Below are 19854 nucleotides of genomic sequence, written 5' to 3'. Positions count from 1 at the left end.
ATTGAGTGACCGTGTTAACTTGTGACTGTCATCCAAATGCGTCTGTGGTTATTGGAGCTAAAACACCGGCTTGCACGTTGCCGTCTCACAACATCAGTGCCGGCTGAGAGGCTTCCTGCAGCTTGCTGGAGTTTCAGTTCTTAGACTCAGGTCTGGAGGATGTAGAGATGTGGATCTCACTAAAGTGAACAACTTCATCTTTGAGTGTTGCAAAGCTCAACTAGATGACATCATTGCCCGCCATCTTTGCTGCAGCTCCAGCCAAATGCATGAAACACCTCACCTCACAGAAGGTTCAAGATAAAACTTAAGTATGCACAAGGATGCCGATGAGATGCCAGCAGTTGAGGTAGCTCCAAGGTTCTACTTGTGTGTGTATGTGTGTGTGTATTAGTGTGTGTGGAGCCACTTCAAACAGAGGACGGGCGGCACTCAAATATTTGTGGAAGAAGCCCGTCAGGCATCTAAAGCTCACAGAAGAGCCTGCATGATGTGCCAGAGAGAGGAGACACAGCGGCTCATTAATCAATCAGAGAGACACCACAGTGAGCGAGCACACACACACACACATGCATACTCACACAATCTATCACATGGATGCGGACACATAATTACATGTAAACACACACTTATGCTCCTTCCCCTCTCCTGTAATTGCTGTTTAGTGGGATGTGTAGGGTCCCATCGGGTTGTGTCGTAGATTTATGGATCCAAATTGGTAATTATTTACCACGGCAGTGTGCGGCTGGTTCTGCTTAATTACAGCCGGCTAATTGTTCCTGTTCTGTGGGTTCCAGCACGCTGCATGAGCCCTATATTCTGGACTAATGATATGGAATAAGAGAGCCCAGCTGAATGCACTGACTCTCCTCCTCTTCTTCTTCCTCCTCCTCCTCCTCCTCCTCTCTGATACTTCAGTTATTTCTTTGGCTGTCCCCCATTTCTCCTTCACACACATGAAGATGTAACCTGCACAATTATCTTTACACGTATTTCTTGACTTTGGGACGAGCGAGTGATGTTGTCCTCTGCTGTAGTCCGAGTAAACATCTTAACTAAACTCAGGAGGTGACGGCCGTTCCTAGCAAATATCTCAGATTTGACATGTTTCAAGCCATGCAGACATCAACACAACCACTGACCTACAGATACACACAAACTAAGGAAGGAAAGTAGACATTAACACAAAGATCTACAAAATAAAACAGGAAGTCAAAGCCAGATTGCAACACAAAGAAAATACAAGACTAAACAGAAGCACCTCATGACGTCACGATCAAATTATCAGCTTTTGTCTCACGCCTGATGAGTTCATTCGCCCTCTCTCTCTCTTTCTTTGGCTTCCACACAGTTGCTTGAATATTATTGAATTAGTATCCCCACACTATACTTTAGTCATGGTGGGACACTCAAATGAAAAACCTTAACGTGGGCGTAGATTAAGTCTTACATCGAATAGCCATATAGCAGGCAGCCCAGGTCATTCCCTCACTCCCTCTCAAAGTTTCCAGCTGTCCTATGGAGCTCCTGAGGTAACATGGACAGAAAAATATAAAGAGATAAGTTTCTTATGAGCATGAGATCCGTTTTCGGTGCCGTTCTGAGACAATGAAGCGGGGAGGATGTGGAAGAAAAGCCATATTATCCTTATAATGAAGCCCAAGGTTGAACTAAAGCTCAACTAACTCCTGTACTGTCACTTTAAGATCGAAACAGGAAGATGCACTGGTTGATCGCCGGTGCACATCTGGTATCTTGTGCATGCACTAGCACAGGGGTTCCCAAAGTGTGGGTCAGGAGACACAAATGGGGGGTGGTGAGATGTCTTCCAGAATGTTTTTTTATCTAAAAATAGTAAATTTAACCCATTATAGTAAAAAATGTCGACAAGAATAGTAGCTAAGCTTTGAATAAAACCTTGAAAATATAAAATATAATGAGTTTTCTGCCTTACTTTGTCCCCAGATGACTCCTAAGTTTAGGGTTAGTGAATAATTCATTATCAAAAGCATCAGTAGCAGAACAGGAAACACAGACACATGCTCATATAGGTAGGGTCATTTTCTGCAGACGAGCTAAATGAAGACACATTAAATCACTTTGAGGGACAGTGGGGGACCTGAGTCTTTGGCACCTATGTTTTTGAGGTCATGGGCTGAAAAGTTTGGGATCCCCTGCACTAGTATCTTGTGATCACAAGAAATGTTCTGTGAAAAGCCCCAAAAAATCTAACTTAAAACATAACACAAACAATAGTAATTAAATGATGAAAAAGTTGGACCTGCCGTGAGGCGTGCAGGAACTCTGTGCAGCCACATATTGTTCCCCGAGGTGGCGAGGCAGACAGGTAAGAGACTGCGAGCAGCAGCCTCATGAAAAAGTCACCGACTGTAGTTATTTTTTGGGAAACTGGAGATTCCTTCAGGAGTCAGAGAGGACGCAGCAGAAGAGAGTGAAGCAGTAAACTTTCTCTCATTTGATTTATTAATGAGTCCCCTAAAAACAACTCAGGGACACAGAGAGGGAGAGGATCGGCTGCTTAAATCTTTCTGGATGTGAGTTTGAACAGTGTTGTATGTCATATTGAGCTCTTTGAGAAAGCGATCGATAGGTATGATACCATCCAACATGAGATAGAGAAGGGGTCGTTGTTGTTTCTGCAGAAGCTGTTTATTTGTCTCTGTTTTGATGAATAAAAACAATGACCTCGCCTGCAGATGTGACAGCGTTTGCTGTTGTTGCATTATTTTTTCTACAAGAAGCTCAATCCTTCTCTGATCCCCCCCTCTCTCTCTCCATCTCTCTGTCTCTCCCATGCAGGCCTCAGTAACATCATAGGAATAATCGTCTACATCTCAGCCAACTCGGGGGACCCGGGTCAGAGCGACAGCAAAAAGTCCTACTCCTACGGCTGGTCCTTCTACTTCGGCGCCCTCTCCTTCATCATGGCCGAGATGGTCGGCGTGCTCGCGGTGCACATGTTCATCGAGAAGCACCGCAAGCTACGGGCCAAGTCCCGCACGGAGCTCATCAAAAAGTCCGCCTTCAGCCGCATCCCCTCCTACCGCTACCGCTTCCGGCGCCGCTCCAGCGTGCGTTCCTCCGAAGCCCCCAGCCGCGACACCTCCCCGCTGGGGAAAGGCGGCTACACGGGGCCCGCCGCCTCCGAGATGCCCATGTACACGCTGAACCCGCGCGAGGCAGGAACCAAACCCGGCGGTGGCGGCGGCATGGGCGGCCTGCTCAACTCGGAGAGGGAGTTCCTCCAGAGCAGCACGCTCACTAAAGACTACGACAAGGACTCCAACCGCAGGACCACGCCTGTGTGAGAGGTGTGACTGCAGGAATCAGCCAATCAGAGCATCAAAGAGGAGGATGGTGATAACTGGGGACACACAGGGTTACGGGGAGGGGGCGGGGTTTGATAAACTTTGACTGTGAACTGTGAACTTTTAGCCTTTGAACTGTTAATCCTGAGCCCTGTGCGAGTGTCAGTGTGTGTAGCAGGGTTGGTTCTGATGGAGAAGTTGTTCCCGACTCCACTTAACCACATATCACTGTAACGGTACCTGGTAGTCCTTACGAGAGGAGGCGCGCTCATAAACCGGCCTCTTTTAGACGGGAGGAGTCAAAAACGTGGTTTCCTGCTCGGGACAACTTCTCCTGAAATCTAGAAATAATGTGAACTACAGGGAGAAGAGGAAAAAAGGTGAGAGACTCGATCATCTTTGACCTTTGACCTCTGACCTCCTGACCTTTTGAGCATCAGCAGAGTTGCATTAGTGCAGGGAAGCTGTCTCTCAAGCCCCTTTCACACATGGACGTCCGACGTTTCTTTGGACAAAGTCGGGACATTCAGATCCTGAGATTTTAGTACTTTCAGGAATTTGCCTTTCACGCCGAGCTCAGAGTCTGACACGGGGTTAGGTGTAGCTACAGGACGAACACAGGAGTGGGGAACGATAGACGATCATCTGAGGTGAGCCGCCGAACTCTGCTCAATTTGAACAGCATCGCTCTGTTGTAATGGAGAGGCTGGACGAAGATGAAGTTAAATATTCGTCCCTTTTCCCTCTCAGTTATCATGTGAACGTTTGATCACATGTGTGAAAGGGGCTTCTGATTATGATACTGTATAAAAGTTTGGGAGGATTCAGGTCGGTTCATTTTCAGTTCACCTTGGATCAAAGTGAAGGTGATGTTTATGGTTTACGGCAGCACATTTGTGTCTCTTCTTTTTGTTATTGTATACTCTCCGTTCATATTTATGGATTCATCAGCTCTCTTTGAATCTGAACTGAAACTGAATCGAGCTGGTCCTCGTGACCCCTCATCTCTCTCTGCTGTTAAACCTAGAGATCTTTTTTTATTGAAGGTAAGAGTTTGATCACCGGTGCTTCCTTTTTCCCCCGTTTTCAGTCATCTCTCCGTTTCTTTTCACACCCTAAAGAGATGATCAAATCCTTTTTCCGTTCATGTGTGCGCCTTCACTCGTCACCTTCCACCTTCCACCTTCTCCTGTACAGCCCCATACCTCAGCACACCTCACTGCCACCCTCTGCATACTCTCTCCTCCACCCTTTCTTCGTCTGTCTCTCTTTGGGTCCGTGTTTTTTCGTTGGTGTGTTAGACGAGTTAGGGTTTGTGGAGGTTGTTGGTTCAGGAGACCGCTGAGCTGTGAATAAACTTAAAGGCAGAGCCAAAAGACGCGCAACTAACTGATAGACACTTTTTGGTTCGACTGCTACCTCTCACTGAAGAACTTTCAGACGGATTTAGCATAAAGACAATTTATTCTTGTACCAAAACTACAAATTTTAGCTGCAGAATTTAATAAAATGCTCACTTTGTTTGAAAGTAGACGTCTCTCCTCTCTGAAGGAGGGTCAGTTTGAGTTCAGCTAAAGAGAAAAACACGGCGTTAGAGGGAATTGGAGGATGCTCCGATAACATTCGGCGTAGATTTGTGCTCCGTTCATTCGAGCTGTCACTCACAACCTCTCCTCTTTACCTCACACACACACACACACACACACACACACACACACACACACACACACACATACACTCTTTGCCACAAACTGGACGTGGCCTCAGTGACGTCACCCATTGGTCTCTGAACTGACGGCCTCCATATTGGCAAATCTGGCTCCAACTAGATTTGGGTTGATCTAGAAACAGGCATAGAGGTGGTTTTAAGTCTGTAGCCGAGCCCACCTGTCAGACAAACTAGCCACGCCCCCTAATTATGCTTATTATGCATAACTATTAGCCTTAAGAGAATATAAGTGGATGAAGTATTAAAATCTAACCCCCACACTTGTTTCTAATAAAGGAAGGAGGGTTTTTTTTGTACTTTGCATTAAATATGTTACATTTCGTGATAAATTTGGCGTTTAATTCCAGCTTTTGGGGCCTGCCTCAAGTGGACACTCGAGGAACTGCAGCTTTTTTGCACCTCTGAGTCGTTTAAGTTTCCACACCTGAGGCTACTTCTTGAATCTTACAGATCTTTGATGTGTCTCTTAGCAGTGACATGACTTTAAAACACCTGATCAGCTGCAGATTGTTGAGACACTGCAGCACAATCATGCACAAGTGTCTCTCTTTGGAGCTATATCTTAGTGGATGAGCCAAAAGCATAATGCAGATTACATCATTGGAATATTGGTTTTGCAACGTGACCATCCTGATCTAGTTTTTGCAGAGCCAGATGTAGATTTGTACAATATGCCTGCATTCCTATCCAGGTCGCCATGCTAGCTACTTATCCAAAGCAGCTAGCCGTTCTCTAAAGAGTTCATTTTAATCTAAAAGGTATTTTTACACATTGTCACATTGGTTATATTTAGAACTGACCATTACAACCAAAGCTCTAATGATAACTGGATAACTGAGTGGTAAAGTTTGGTCCTCTTCTCATCTGATAGCATATGATCAAAAAGTCGCCCCTGCTGGTCAGAAGAGAGAATGCAGGTGTAAGACACTTCACTTGTAAACCCTTGTTAATGTTAGTTCTGGCTAATAATTACTAAAAGGGGGGGCTGGTGGTCTAGCGGTCTAAGCGCCCCACATACAGAGGCCACAGTCCTCGTCACAGGGGTCGCCGGTTCAATTCCCGACCAGTCGACCATCTCCTGCATGTCTTCCCCCCGCTCTCTACTCCCCATATTTCATGTCTCTCTTCAGCTGTCCGATGGAATAAAGACAAAAAGCCAAAAAAATATAACTTTAAAAAATAAAAAATACTAAAAGGTAAATCCACCAACAAACATGCACTTTATTATAAACCATATCAGAGTCCAGGAGACATCACATGACACCCACTGATCCAAGCAGGAGGAGGAGAGGATGTGACGGAGTGAGAAGGAGGTAAAAATCCCACAGAAAGGGATACTTAAAGCCGTGAGGAGAGCGAGCACAAGTAGCAGTAGCATAACGCTAACTTCTTTCAAACTTTTTCTGGGACCGGGAGAGAAAAAAGTGAGCTCATAGAAGAAAGACAAACACACTTCTGTTTCTTTCTTTTCCTTCCAAAGCCACCATTGCACTGTTTTGTACAAACTAAACATGAAACAACACTAAGCTGATACGTCTCACCACTCCATGGAGACCCTGACAATAAAATGTTTTTAAACCTCAGTCACTGTTTAATTTATGACGCTGCTGTTTAACTTATGTCTTTTACGCCATAAATGGAGCTTAAAGGGACAAATGTGCACCACCACGGATGAGCTCTCGCTGTCCTCCACGTGTAAATATTAATTTTGCAAGCTAACTACAACATCAGCAGTTGTCACGGACTGTGAAAGGGAAAAAACTGCTTTTCTCAAAGCAAGGGCTTTTAATATTTAAAGGACAGGAGCACACAAGGGCTTTTTATGCTCAGCGCTGCGGCGTTGTCTTAAAGGGTGTTATGTGGGAGCTGAGGAAGGAAAGGCAAAGTACATTTGCACAGGAACAAGCGTTTTTAAACCAGCTGAATAGCTAACGAAGGGTAGAACATGCTTCAGAGGGGCAGAGGAAGAGAAAACACAAGACTGTACTCCTCTGCTACAGGTTAGCTTTAGCCTTAGCTGCTTCTTTTGCTAACTTTAGCTTAGATAGGTAACTTCTGACATAATCAGCGATTTAAATATTGCCTTAGGCAGAGGTAGGATACCAATTTTAAACTGAAAGTTATTTGAGTTAGCTTAAGGATCGAACATATATTAGCTTAATATCGTTAATCATACTTGGTGCCAAATATTACTCCAAATGTATCCTGTAGATCATGGCCTCCAGGTTAGCTCTCGATCACAGGTCCACATCTCTACGTACTCTCTTCTCAAAGGTTTAGCGACTCAGCAGAAGTAGCCATGTAGCTCAGCACATCAGAGGCCCCCAGGATCCCGAGGGTCTGTTCGGGGTCAGATTTCAGAACTGCATCCATGAGCCATGTCAGCATTGACCTCTTAAACCATGCATGCCATATCCATCCGCTTCCAGTGCTAACATTCGCTGCATCTCTGATTGAGTCTCAAACAGCACCCTAACCTCTAAACCCTGGAACGCTACTTTTAAAAGACGCCTTACAAAAGGGTGTGAGGGCCCGTAAGCCTGTGCTGTGTGTACCGATGTTTACTCCAGTAGAGCACAGGGTGCTGTTTGAGACCTCTGTCTATCTCTTCTTACCGCCATACAGCTTTGATACTCTGATATCAGCAACAGATAATTGTATTATTAGTAAAAAAAACTCTACTCTAAAGGTGCCACTGTGCAGAGGACGAAACACTCTGTCACACATTATAGTTATTAATCTATTAGGGGGGTTTCAGAAGGGAGCAGAGTTGGGAAGCAGGGGTCGTAGTCTTTGTAATAATCTATTATTCTAGTTTCATTTTCTACTTGGATGTGCTTTGTGAGATTGTGTTTGTTTCGATCACATCTGAAGCCTCTGAGAGGAGGAGAGGACAGAGAAGCGCTCGGATGATCTCTCGTGGACATTAAGCTCACCTCACTGGTGCCGGAGGTCACTGAACACTGAGAACACACACATACACACACATATACGCATTCAAAAGGAGGGTTACTATACTTCTGAGGACTTATAGAGCCAATGCAGGTATGTTGTGAAGAGGTGAGGAATGTAGAGAATAAAGCAGGTGTGTACAAAGAGACGCTTTGAACAGCCTCAAAGTACAAACATTTGAGCCACTGCCACCAAAAACTATCCTACAAGAAGTGTTTACATCTTACTGCAATGCATGTGGTTTAAATACTGTAAAATCTGGACTAGAAGTGTGTGCATAAAAGTCTGTTTTGGGGCCGCCAAAGGGAAAGAAGTTTAAACCATGAAGACTTCCAAAGCTTTTCACAAAGTCAGCAATGTGCAGGGTCCATGCAGATGTGTAGCTCCATCTGGTACCATCTTATCTTGTCACAACCAGTCCAATGTGAGTGATCCCGCTCCACTGGTCACTTGTTGTGCTCGACTAATGAGTCCTTTCAATCCAACCTGAACTCTGCACGGTTTATTTACTGATTATGATACCACAGTTTTCTTTAAGTGCATGCTAATCCAAAGCTTGATCCGTAAGGCAACTGGACTGGTAGAAATTCTTGAAGACGTTTCACCTCTCCTCCGAAAAGCTTTCCTCAGTTCTCACCAGACTGGGAAAAAGCTCGAAGATATAAGCCACTAACAGTCGTGGGTGTGTCCAGGAGTCCACAAAGGGTCCTAAGTAGGGTTGCCTTACGGATCAAGCTTTGGATTACCATGACCTGGATGACTGAGAACCTTAACAGACTTTAAGTGCATGATAACGACCTGATGAAGGAGACAAGCCGTTAAAAAGTGGCGCCTCGATATGTCTAGCGTGCTTTGCAAATTGAAGCAGCTGCTTTCTTTTTCCAAGCACCATCTTCTGGGTGAAATACCTTTACAGCGTGCACAGGACACAACTCCCTATTTAGACTTCAAAAAAGTATCTAAAGTGTGTCTTATTTTCCAAATATTACGGTAGTTAAATCATATCTGTTCCTCTAATCAGTGTTTTTGCAGAAGAACCATAATGGACCACATTTCATGGACTAACTTCATATTCCTGAATACTTTAGGCAGCTTCAATAACTGTAACAATAACAAGTCCTTTTAAACCCAATAATGTGAGACACTTTAACCTCATTCATAACAAGGCAACGGAAAAGCAACACACACCAAAACCCAAAGTCCACAAGAGCCTCAGTGATTGGATTCTACAGAGACATTAAGGAGCCCAATGGTAACGGCCGCCATATTGGAAATGCCGACCTCAGCTAACATCTGGCTCATCTGGAAGCAGGCAGAGAGATGGCGTTGAGGCCTTAGCTTAACAGTACAACACGCCCACCTGTGAGTCACAGTATGCCTCATTATGCTCGTTATTATTCAAAGTAACCCAGGATAAATGTTGGGGTTTAAGAAATGAGGCAATGAGACCAAAATCTGTTTTGTACCAGGATGTAAAGAGCTTGAAGTCAGCTGTGACGACGGGCATGTTAACATGTGGTTCCTTAGCTTTTGGAGCGAGCCTCAAGTGGACACTAGAGGAACTGCAGTTTTGTGCATTTCTTGTGCTCTCTATAAGCTCAACCAAAATATTCCAAAAAATGATGAAAAACTAATTCAGGTAAATGTGCAGAATAGGTCCTCACAAGTATAGAAACACACACCAAGCAGCATTACACATACACTCATTAGTGTACCCAAACATGTAACACACACTCATACAGAACACACTCACAGCTTCAGCTTTGCCCGGTGCCGCGTGAGGAAACGTGCGTCATGTTACGAGATAAATCACTGTGTCATGTTTGGACAAAAAAAAAATCATCCTAAGTGTTTCTCCAGGAGGAAGAACTACAAACTGTTTCTGTCGCTGTGTTGTCGCTTCCGATGGAACTACAAGTACACTGAGCCAGCTAATCAAACATGGAGGACCAGAAGAACTGTGTGAGAATCTGAATTTAATGGAAAAACATGCTATAATGCACACTCACAACACACACACACTAAGACACACACACACACTCACACACAACCACTGAAACGTACAAGGTTACTGTGTGAGGGGGGCTTACGGGTGGAGTTATGTGCCTGCATGTTTGTGTGATTGTATGTAACTGTTCAGTGTGTGCATGTGTGAGAGTGTGTGTGTTTGTGCGTGTGTGTGTGTGTGTGTGTGCAGTTAGCCTCTCCTCACCCATGCACCCAGTGCCTGCCTGTCCTGCCTTCAGAAAGCTCCCAGATCAGCCATGGGGCTTCCAGTGTAACCTCCTCTGTGTTCCCACGACCAGGGATCAGTTTTAGAGCTGACTGTCCCGATCATTCGTCAGCAGCCATACAAGGTACTCGGACTGTTCTGGAGTCAGTGGTTTCTGGTTTATTAAGGTGTTTAGGTAACAAGAAGGAAGTCATGTTTTTTCTGGCTTGACTGTTGGCCTTTTATTTTGTAACAGCCGTTCCTCTTCCCTCACTTTTTGTCTCTTCCTGTGCAGCTGATTCAGGATTGGCAGAGGGGACTTTACAGCAGAGACAGTAATCTATCAGATCCCTAATGACAGCTGGTCCTGAATCAGGACCATTTGGAGTAGCCTGCTGGTCTATGTGTTTTTTGATCTTCCTTAAAAAACAGCCCCATGAAAAGAGTCATGTACATCTGTGGAGGAGTTGTCTTTAGCAGCGTTGAAATGACAACATGTATCTCTTTGAGGGGATGAAAGAAGTTTTCTAGCTTGTACTGCCAGTTAGAAATAGAACATCTGTTATTAATGTGAAATATAGAGAGAGCATTAGAAGGGGCGTGTCCAGAGAAGAGGCCAGGGGTGTCACGCCCCCCCTTAAAATCAAGCTGGCCACCCAGGGTACCACCCCGAAAATCCTGAACTGAACCATGATTTTGCTGGTTGTCTTGTGAGACGTGAGATCTTATCAGACCGAACCCTTAACGCACATTTCATTTAGCTAACATTTAAAGCTCCTGTGAAGACTTTTAGCTCGTTATGAAACAGACTCAGATCGTTCTGTTGCCTCTTTTTGACCCACAAACACAAACCAGTCCATCAGAGACCAGATCGATTTACCTTCAGCTGTTCTTGATGCTTGTAACTAGCGATATAATATAAATAGTTTCAACATTTTGATCCTTGTAGGTTTAAAATACTAGCTACATGTTGTGTTATAAGTAAAGCAGCTGCCTGCCACGAGCCGGGATGTGTCTCTGATTAATGGCTACTGCCATGACGCCAAAACGCTCTACTACCTGGATGTAAACAAGCACAGATGACAGCATCTCGTCACACAGGCAAAGGCATGTGGAGGTTAACCTGCAAGGAGGACAGAACGCTGGTGGTGCTAGCTCTGCTATCCTTAGCTCCAAACTAAAGCTCTGTGATCCTGCATTTAGCTGTGTTACACAGATTGTGTTCAGTGAGTGGTAACACTGACTTTTAATCACAGCAGGATGAGATTGTTTTATCAGAAATAAGAGACAACGCTCTGTCCACGGGGGGCGACAAAATCAACATGGACTGAGAGTTCTTTACACAAGCTTTAAATTCTGACTCTGGGCGTGCATCCTTCATGGAGTCCTTACAGAAATGAGCTATTGTTTTAAAGTAGAGCAGATATCAGTGGTAGCAACAGAAAGGGTCATTTGACTATATTTATTTGACGTCTTCTGCAGAAGTCATATCTCAGTTGGGTAACCCCTTTTAATAAAGTCTGGACACGCCCCTGAGCATGGTCTCAGAGTCTAGGATTAGAACTAGCAGCAGGACTTTGTCCAGCCCACGTCAGACTTCTGCTTCCTTTACAGCCTCTGCTTCCTTCACAGCTTCTTGCTCTCATGTGCCAGACCTCAGTCCTTTAGCTCTGGAGATTTCATTTGAACTGTGTTATCTGGACAGGAAGCAGAGAGCGATTAAAGTCTGTTTCTTAAGGTCCGGCCCGCGCCGCGCTCTCAGAGAGTGTTGTTTATATGCAGAACATACACGAGCCGGCACGGTTGACTGACCAAGGATGAAGAGCCGGAAATGGCAAGATGTTTTACCAGGCGTCGAGAGTTTTGCTCTGCATCAGGTGTATTCAGGCTCCCTCTTGCATAAATTGTTCATGAGCAGCAGCAACAGCACCTGTAAAAGGTTTCTGCTCTGGAACAAGTGTTTCAGAGTGTGCTGCTCTCACACAGAAACACCTTCTGGTGATGTTTCCAGCAAAGACACCTTCAGTTCCTGCAGCGGGCCAATCATTTAATGGAACAGAAGCTTTGACCAAAACACACTGGATCGAGTCAGGCAATGCAACACAGTTTTATAACGTTGGTATTAGCATTCTTCCATGAGAGCCACTCACAGGTTAATATTTGTATTCTTTAGGTCCTATGGAGAAAAGAGTCCAGTTAGCTAATCAAAACTCTACGTATTCACCAACATCTTTTCTTAAATTTACTCCCAAGAAAGTCCTGAATCATTGGTAAATAAAACCTTTTTAAAATAGCTAATGTTAGTCATGTCAACATTGCATGTTGCGGTGATGGTGTTAGCATTTATCTCAAAGCAGCTAAGCTCAAACTGACCTGAGGACTGTTACAAACAAACGCCAGACTACAAACTCAGGAGAAGGGATGATAAGTGAGAAAGATTTAACTTTATGTTTTCTGAGTGCAAAGTGACGAAGACAAAGCCTACAAAATAATAGATCACAGAGATCCTGGACCGCAGAGTAGAGGTTTATTATCATGTCTCTAAGTGTAGCATTAAGTGAAACTTGATTTAGACTTTATCACAGGTGTTGTAGCAGTTTGCTTTGAGGTGAACTTTGAGGTGAAAAGCAACCAGCCGTACGATGGAAACTGAAAACTGAAATGCGAGAGATGAGAGATGAGAGAGAGAAATGTGCAGCTGGAACCTGAAGTAGCATTAACACACACAAAAAAAAGTCCCCACAAAATGTGAGCTGTAATTTAGAAACACTCAAACCGTAGTGAGGGGTGGTACACGCTGAGAGGATTTTAAAATCTGTGTTAATGGGCAGCTTTTTCTCCTGCTCCATTACTCTGAGCCCGATCATGAGACACACAGTCCTCTACAAACACACACACACACACACACACACACACACACGCATGCAGAGACATACTGGCACTCACATTTGTCTCTCAATACACTGGCACTCTGACTGTATAACACTCACACATTTACAGACACACACACACACACACACACACATACATAGCTGCCAGCCAGTTCACTGTATACTTTCTGATGTAAACCTCCAACTAACAGCGGTCTGACACGGATACATGCTGTGAATAAAAGCACACTTTTACTTACATGATATAAATATGATTACCTATATCTAGAGAGAAGGAATATTATGTACAGTATAATAATTAGAAAATAAAGAGTCACCTTTTCAAAGTGCCTGTGGTGAGTTCATTCTGTGTGTGAACGACGTGTGGCTGTGTGACCTGCTGAGACGGAGAGGTAACCCTGCAGGGTGTGTGTTCTTTCTGACACATGAGTCTTATGAGTTTAATCACAACACACTAGAGTTTTACTGAGGAGCTTCAGAAGCATCGAACAAACAAACAGAAACCAGCTCTTCTTCTCTGCTCCTCTACATCGTGATGATCTGTACCGCCTCCACAGAGGTTTTATAAACTACTGTTGTAGATCAGCAACTTTCTGATCACTTAAATGTAACTGAAGGTAACGACAACAAAGCAGAGCAGAGCTGTGCCAATCCTGGAACTCATAAGGACTTGCTAAATCTTAAAATGTATTCTCTAAAAGAAAGAGAGGACATCATGTTGATGCTTTGACCGGTGAGTAATGGGCCAACTTTTAAGGGTTTCCAGTGAAGCCAACGGTTAGTAAAGCTCTACTTTTTCCATGCATTGTGATTTGTTTACAGCAAGTTAAGATGCCAGAAGGAAATTGTCATTGAGAAACAACAACTAAAGGCTGATTTATACTTCTTTGTCGCTCCTACGCAGCAGGGGCGACACAGACATGAACACCACATACTTGTGCGTCAATGCGTCCATGTCTCCTCCTTCCGGCCCGCTACGATCTCTGTTTCCTTTTCCACAGAGATTCAGAGCGTGTTATGTTAATCTACAGCTGATACATGTTGCTGTTTATCATACAGACATGATTACATGAAGAATAGAGAGGAGGAGAGGAAATACACGGACGATGAGCGGGGATCCAGGAAGTGATGTAAATACAGGAAATACAATGCCACCGAGTGGACCAATCACAGGGCTTGTGGCCCATGTCGATTCTTACATTTTGGAGGAGGTGCACGTCAGCTACATGCATAGGTACAGGAGCTACGTGGACCTCGGGCGTGGGCTACGCCGTCGATTAGATGCAGAAGTATAAATCGGGCTTAAGAGAGGATTTGTTTCTGCACCTGCACACAGATATCAGTTTAAAGGCAGTTACGAGGGCTGAATGTTGTCAGACATTTGATCATAAGTCCTGGAAATTTCAAACTCCTTTCCATTCCTGTGTGCAGCGACAGCTAGCAGAAAATGAGACGCAATATGTAGGGAACTACTCATAAGACAAATGGAAATCGCCAACAGATTCTGCATTTATATGGGATGTCATGTGTTAAGTGTCATGTGAAAAACGTACGTTTCTCCAAGTGGACACAGCCGGTCTGAGGAGGCTGCATTCTGAGCTGCTGTTCAGGTTAGCAATTCTCGTTGGCTGATTTCAGGTGAGGGTTCCTGAGGTCCTGAGGATTAAAACAAGAGTCGTATTAAACCCAGACATTTCCTCCACTCCAAATCAGACAGAACAGTTAATTAAAACCATAAAACAAATACTGCAAACAGCAGTTTCATGTAAAAAAAATCTGAGTCTGTTTAACCCTCTCAAACAAAGGCTAAGTGAGAGATCTTCTACTTCCTGAATCATTGTTCAAACCAGATTTTAATCACAAATTCTGCTAAAAACTGTATCAGAACATCCACACCGATCCAAAGCTGCACAGGACTCAAGATGATCATGCACATACAGCATGCACACTCCTCCCCCCTGCACTAATGCAGATGTGCATCAGCCGTGTGGCATCAACTGTGGTGAAAAGCCCTCTGCTCGTCTCTGCAGCCACCACACAGATGTCTGAAAGACGAAGAGGAACCGGGCGGGAGGAAGACGAGAGTCAAGAGGGGAAATGAGAAAAAGTGGATGAAGAGAAAGGAGGATGTGCCAGGTTTGAAGTGTTTGGAGGTGATGAAGAGAAGGAAGCTCAGAGAGGATTATGTGTGGATGCCTGTTTGTGTGGGGAGCGTGACTGCACATGGAAGTAAAGGTAGATGGATGCGTCTGATAGGATCCCTGCATCCATCATGTGCAGTGTTTATCCATGTGTTACAGCAGGTGGTGCACATCTGTTAACAGAAGGAGCTGCAGGAGTCTCTGATCAACCTGCAGAGTGAAGGAGTCCATCAGGTGACTCCCGAGGAGGAGCTGGGAGAGGAGTTGAAGCCTCTCTGATATGTAGTTTGGTGTGAGGCCATGCACTGCCTTAAAAAGAAATTTAGAATAAATATGAAAATCAACATGCAGCCAGTGTAAAGATTTTAAAACAGGCGTAATGTGTGCTCTCCTTCTGTGTGAGATCTGCTTTAACCAGGCGTTACTACAGCAGCAGGGCCAGAGGAGCTTGTACTTAAAAGAGGAAGGATTCAGTGGAGCTCAGATTCACCTGATGAATATTCATAGCAGTGACGTCACCTATGGAGCTCCGCGTCGTCGTCATAGAGATAAGAGTGGATGACGGGATTATGGGAGAGTCTCCGACACACTGGGATTTTTCTGCCACTCTGCTTTTCTTTCTCTTAACTGCCTTTATGTTTGTCTCTCATCTCTCCTGCCGCACTGAGATATATCGTGACCATCGCCCACGTCTCATCTTCCTCTTTACCCCCTCCTCACCCCGGCTCCACCAGATTTCCTCCCCTCAGTGATCCTCTGAGCCGTTTCTCCCTCTGCCTCTGCCACATCTCTCTGTCTGTATCCCCCCCACCCTCCCATCCAGCACTGTGTTACTGTAGTAATTGCTTTCTTCGGCTCCATCAGCCCAATAAGAGCAAATGGGCCCTTATGGTAATAGCCCATAAAGACACCGAGCGACTCCCAGCAGGAATCAAACATCAGATTATTTTACTGTAACAGACAGTCAGGTCCCTCCGTCTGTGAGCTCCAGAAATAAAACAGGAGGGAGAGAGGAGCTGAAGACTGAAGGTCAGAGAGTTTATTCAGGATGGAAATATTGAAAAACGTTCCCAACTCCAGCTTCAAAGACACACACACACAAACACACACACACACACACACACACACACACACACCAATATACACCACCTCGACAGTCACACAAATACAAGGATCTGTGTTTGTGTGTGTTTGTGTCCCAGTTGGAAGCTGCTCTAACAGCTGTTTGTGACTGAATGAGGCTCTGAGGGAGAGCTGCTGCCAGCTTTGATATCCTAATTATCTATCTATCTATCTATCTATCTATCTATCTATCTACCTACCTACCTACCTACCTACCTACCTACCTATCTATCTATCTATCTATCTACCTACCTACCTACCCATCTACCTACCTACCTATCTACCTACCTACCTACCTACCTACCTACCTACCTACCTACCTACCTATCTACCCATCTATCTATCTATCTATCTATCTATCTATCTATCTATCTATCTACCTATCTACCTACCTACCTACCTACCTACCTATCTATCTATCTATCTACCTACCTACCTACCCATCTATCTATCTATCTATCTATCTATCTATCTATCTATCTATCTATCTATCTACCTATCTACCTACCTACCTACCTACCTACCTATCTATCTATCTATCTATCTACCTACCTACCCATCTATCTATCTATCTATCTATCTATCTATCTATCTATCTATCTATCTACCTACCTACCTACCTACCTACCTACCCATCTATCTACCTACCTACCTACCTACCTACCTACCCATCTATCTATCTATCTATCTATCTATCTATCTATCTATCTATCTATCTATCTATCTATCTACCTACCTACCTACCCATCTATCTATCTATCTATCTATCTATCTATCTATCTATCTATCTATCTATCTACCTATCTACCTACCTACCTACCTACCTACCCATCTATCTACCTACCTACCTACCTACCTACCTACCCATCTATCTATCTATCTATCTATCTATCTATCTATCTATCTATCTATCTATCTATCTATCTATCTACCTACCTACCTACCTATCTATCTATCTATCTATCTACCTACCTACCTACCCATCTACCTACCTACCTACCTACCTACCCATCTACCTACCTACCTACCTACCTACCTACCCATCTATCTATCTATCTATCTATCTATCTATCTATCTATCTATCTATCTACCTACCTACCTACCTACCTACCTACCTACCTACCTACCCATCTATCTACCTACCTACCTACCTACCTACCCATCTACCTACCTACCTATCTATCTATCTTTGCCCTAGTGCATATTAATGTCTGTGTTTTAGGCTGCACATTGATGAGAAATTTGCATAATTAAATATACTTTCTGATGGTCACGTAAAGTGCTGGAAAATGCTGCAAAAATTAGCTCCATAACGTTCCATGTACGACACTCCTACACACTGTAGGAAACAAGCTCACTTAAAAATCACTGAACTGTCTTTAATGAGTCATAATATTAAGACAAACTTTGTTCCCCAGCTAGCCAGTGTCTTAGTTTATATTATATACACTGAGGCTACATTAGCATCCCTAGCTAGAGCAGTGATTGGCCTCTTTACAGATGTATTTATGAAGTCTTTAAATTATTCTAGAGCATTTTAGTGTTTATAAGACAAACAGAAACAAACATGTAACTCTTTACAGATTAAAACACGACAATGAGACAAAATTCATTACCTTGTTCCTATTTCCAGTTGTTCATAATGTTGAGTCCTGAGTTGTCATCTGTTCTCCATCACCTGTCAGACCGTTAGTGGAGATGCACCGGTGTCTTTTGTTTACTTCCGGTTTCCCGCAGGTAAGTTGAAAACGCGCCTTCAAAATAAAAGCCCCAAATCCGTTCACAACAAAGGTAAGGTAAACATTTTAATACATTTTTACACATTTGTGTTCCCTTAGAGTGGCCATTTCCAATAACCCTGTGTTCTGATCTTTACACAAACTGAAGCTGCTGTAAGTCATTGTGCAAATCTGCATTTAGATGAAGCAACAGTTCCACCTGAAGCTACAAGGAGTCAGTGTAATGACACAAAACTAGGCCTAGTGTGAGAAGGGATCACTTTGGATGGACAATGTAAGTAATTTGTACTTTTGAACACAATTATTTTGTTTCATTTTTATTTTATTTTATTTAAGCTTTATTTAACCAGGTGAGAACCCATTGAGATCAAGACCTCTTCTACAAGGGCGACCTGGCCAAGAGGTCAGCAGCACACGTCACAATAAATAGTACAGTTCAATAGAATGGAGCATATATACAGACAGTGTGTAGAAACAATCAATATTTAAAAAGTGCAACTAATTTGCAAATAAAGGGAAATTTGTGAACACATAACAGCATTTTTTTTTAAAGAAATTAAAGGTACAGTGTGTAGAATTAAGCAGCGTTAAGCAGAACAGACAGAATTGAAATATAATATTCATAAGTATGTTTCGATGAGTGTATAATCACCTTATTTAAAAGGATTTTGTATTTGTTAACTGAGAATGAGCCTTTTATATTTACATAAGGAGAAGGACCCCTAACATGGAGCCGCCATCTTGCTCTGCAACATTTCTACAGTAGCACCGAATGAACAAACTATACACCATGCACATTGTTTTTAATAAAGATTAGTTGATAAAGGAAGGATCATACATCACAGGAGCTTCTTTTTCAGGGGGTTGAGCAATACCGTTATACAGTATATTCCCCTTTCTACACACTGTCCCTTTAAGGAAGCCATCCACATGCCACAGAAGAAGAAGAAGTGGAACAACAAACCAAGGCCACATTTACACAAATCATGGCTCAAGTTGTCCAGTCCACTGATGTTGATTTCTGCCTTCATGTCTTCATGTATCATGAAAGTCCAATCACACGAGAGAGAGTGCTGCTAAACTGAATATATACTAAATGTGTGTCTATCTCTTTCTATCTGAAGCTCCTCTCCAGGGTGTGAATAAAGCTTCCTTGGTGTTGGATAAACTTTGCAGTCGACATCGCCGTCCCTTGTGTCATTCTGCTGGCATCTCCAGAAATCTACCAAAACACTTCACAGTCCTGACTCGATGATGATTGTCTCACAGTCTGAACTTGAAGACAGAAAGCTTTAGTTCAGCACCACAACGAGTTCACAAGACCTTCTGCAAGTTGAGCTTTTGAGGACAAGAGACACTTCTGATCTGTGAGAAGGACAAACGGAGTGAAGAGCACTCTGAACCGCATGGCGTGTGTGTGTGTGTTTGTCCAAGTGTGTGTGTGTGTATGTGTGTGCAAGTGTGTGTGTGTGTGTTTCCTGAGTGGCAAATAGCACAATGGCAATCTGCATTGTGAAAAAAAAGCCTTGGAGCTGTGAACGCTGCTCAAGCAGAGACAAGATGGAGAGAGTGTGAGCTGAAGAGGAGGATGAAAGAGGGGACAAAACTACACAAAATATTCAACCTTACCTCGCTGAGAGGACGAGTTATAAACACTCACTTCATTATTTTATTTCTGAGGACATTATCAACCCACCCAAAACAAAATACTTTGGACTGACAACCAGTTAGAGAAACA

The 19854-nt window shown here is 43.6% G+C and overlaps 1 protein-coding gene and 1 long non-coding RNA gene across 2 annotated transcripts in view; one reads left to right on the top strand and one right to left on the bottom strand.

Moving 5' to 3' along the window:
• Window positions 1–6641, top strand: part of cacng3b (calcium channel, voltage-dependent, gamma subunit 3b) — a 28428-nt gene extending 21787 nt beyond the window's left edge. Inside the window, exon 4 of the mRNA XM_034711276.1 lies at window positions 2821–6641. Within this exon, the coding sequence (XP_034567167.1) occupies window positions 2821–3329 (509 nt within the window). The 3' untranslated portion in view covers window positions 3330–6641. The remainder of the gene's footprint in view (window positions 1–2820) is intronic.
• Window positions 1–18103, bottom strand: part of LOC117832232 — a 29855-nt gene extending 11752 nt beyond the window's left edge. The window contains exons 1-2 of the long non-coding RNA XR_004635170.1: window positions 17994–18103; window positions 14667–14769 (exon numbers count right to left, since the gene is read on the bottom strand). This is a non-coding gene — a long non-coding RNA (uncharacterized LOC117832232). The remainder of the gene's footprint in view (window positions 1–14666; window positions 14770–17993) is intronic.
• Between the last annotated feature and the right edge of the window lie 1751 nt (window positions 18104–19854).

Source organism: Notolabrus celidotus, chromosome 20 (assembly GCF_009762535.1).
Source record: "Notolabrus celidotus isolate fNotCel1 chromosome 20, fNotCel1.pri, whole genome shotgun sequence".
In the NCBI taxonomy this organism is placed as follows: Eukaryota; Metazoa; Chordata; class Actinopteri; order Labriformes; family Labridae; genus Notolabrus; species Notolabrus celidotus.
Note: the sequence above shows the minus strand (reverse complement) of the source record. Positions and strands in the feature narration are given on the sequence as shown.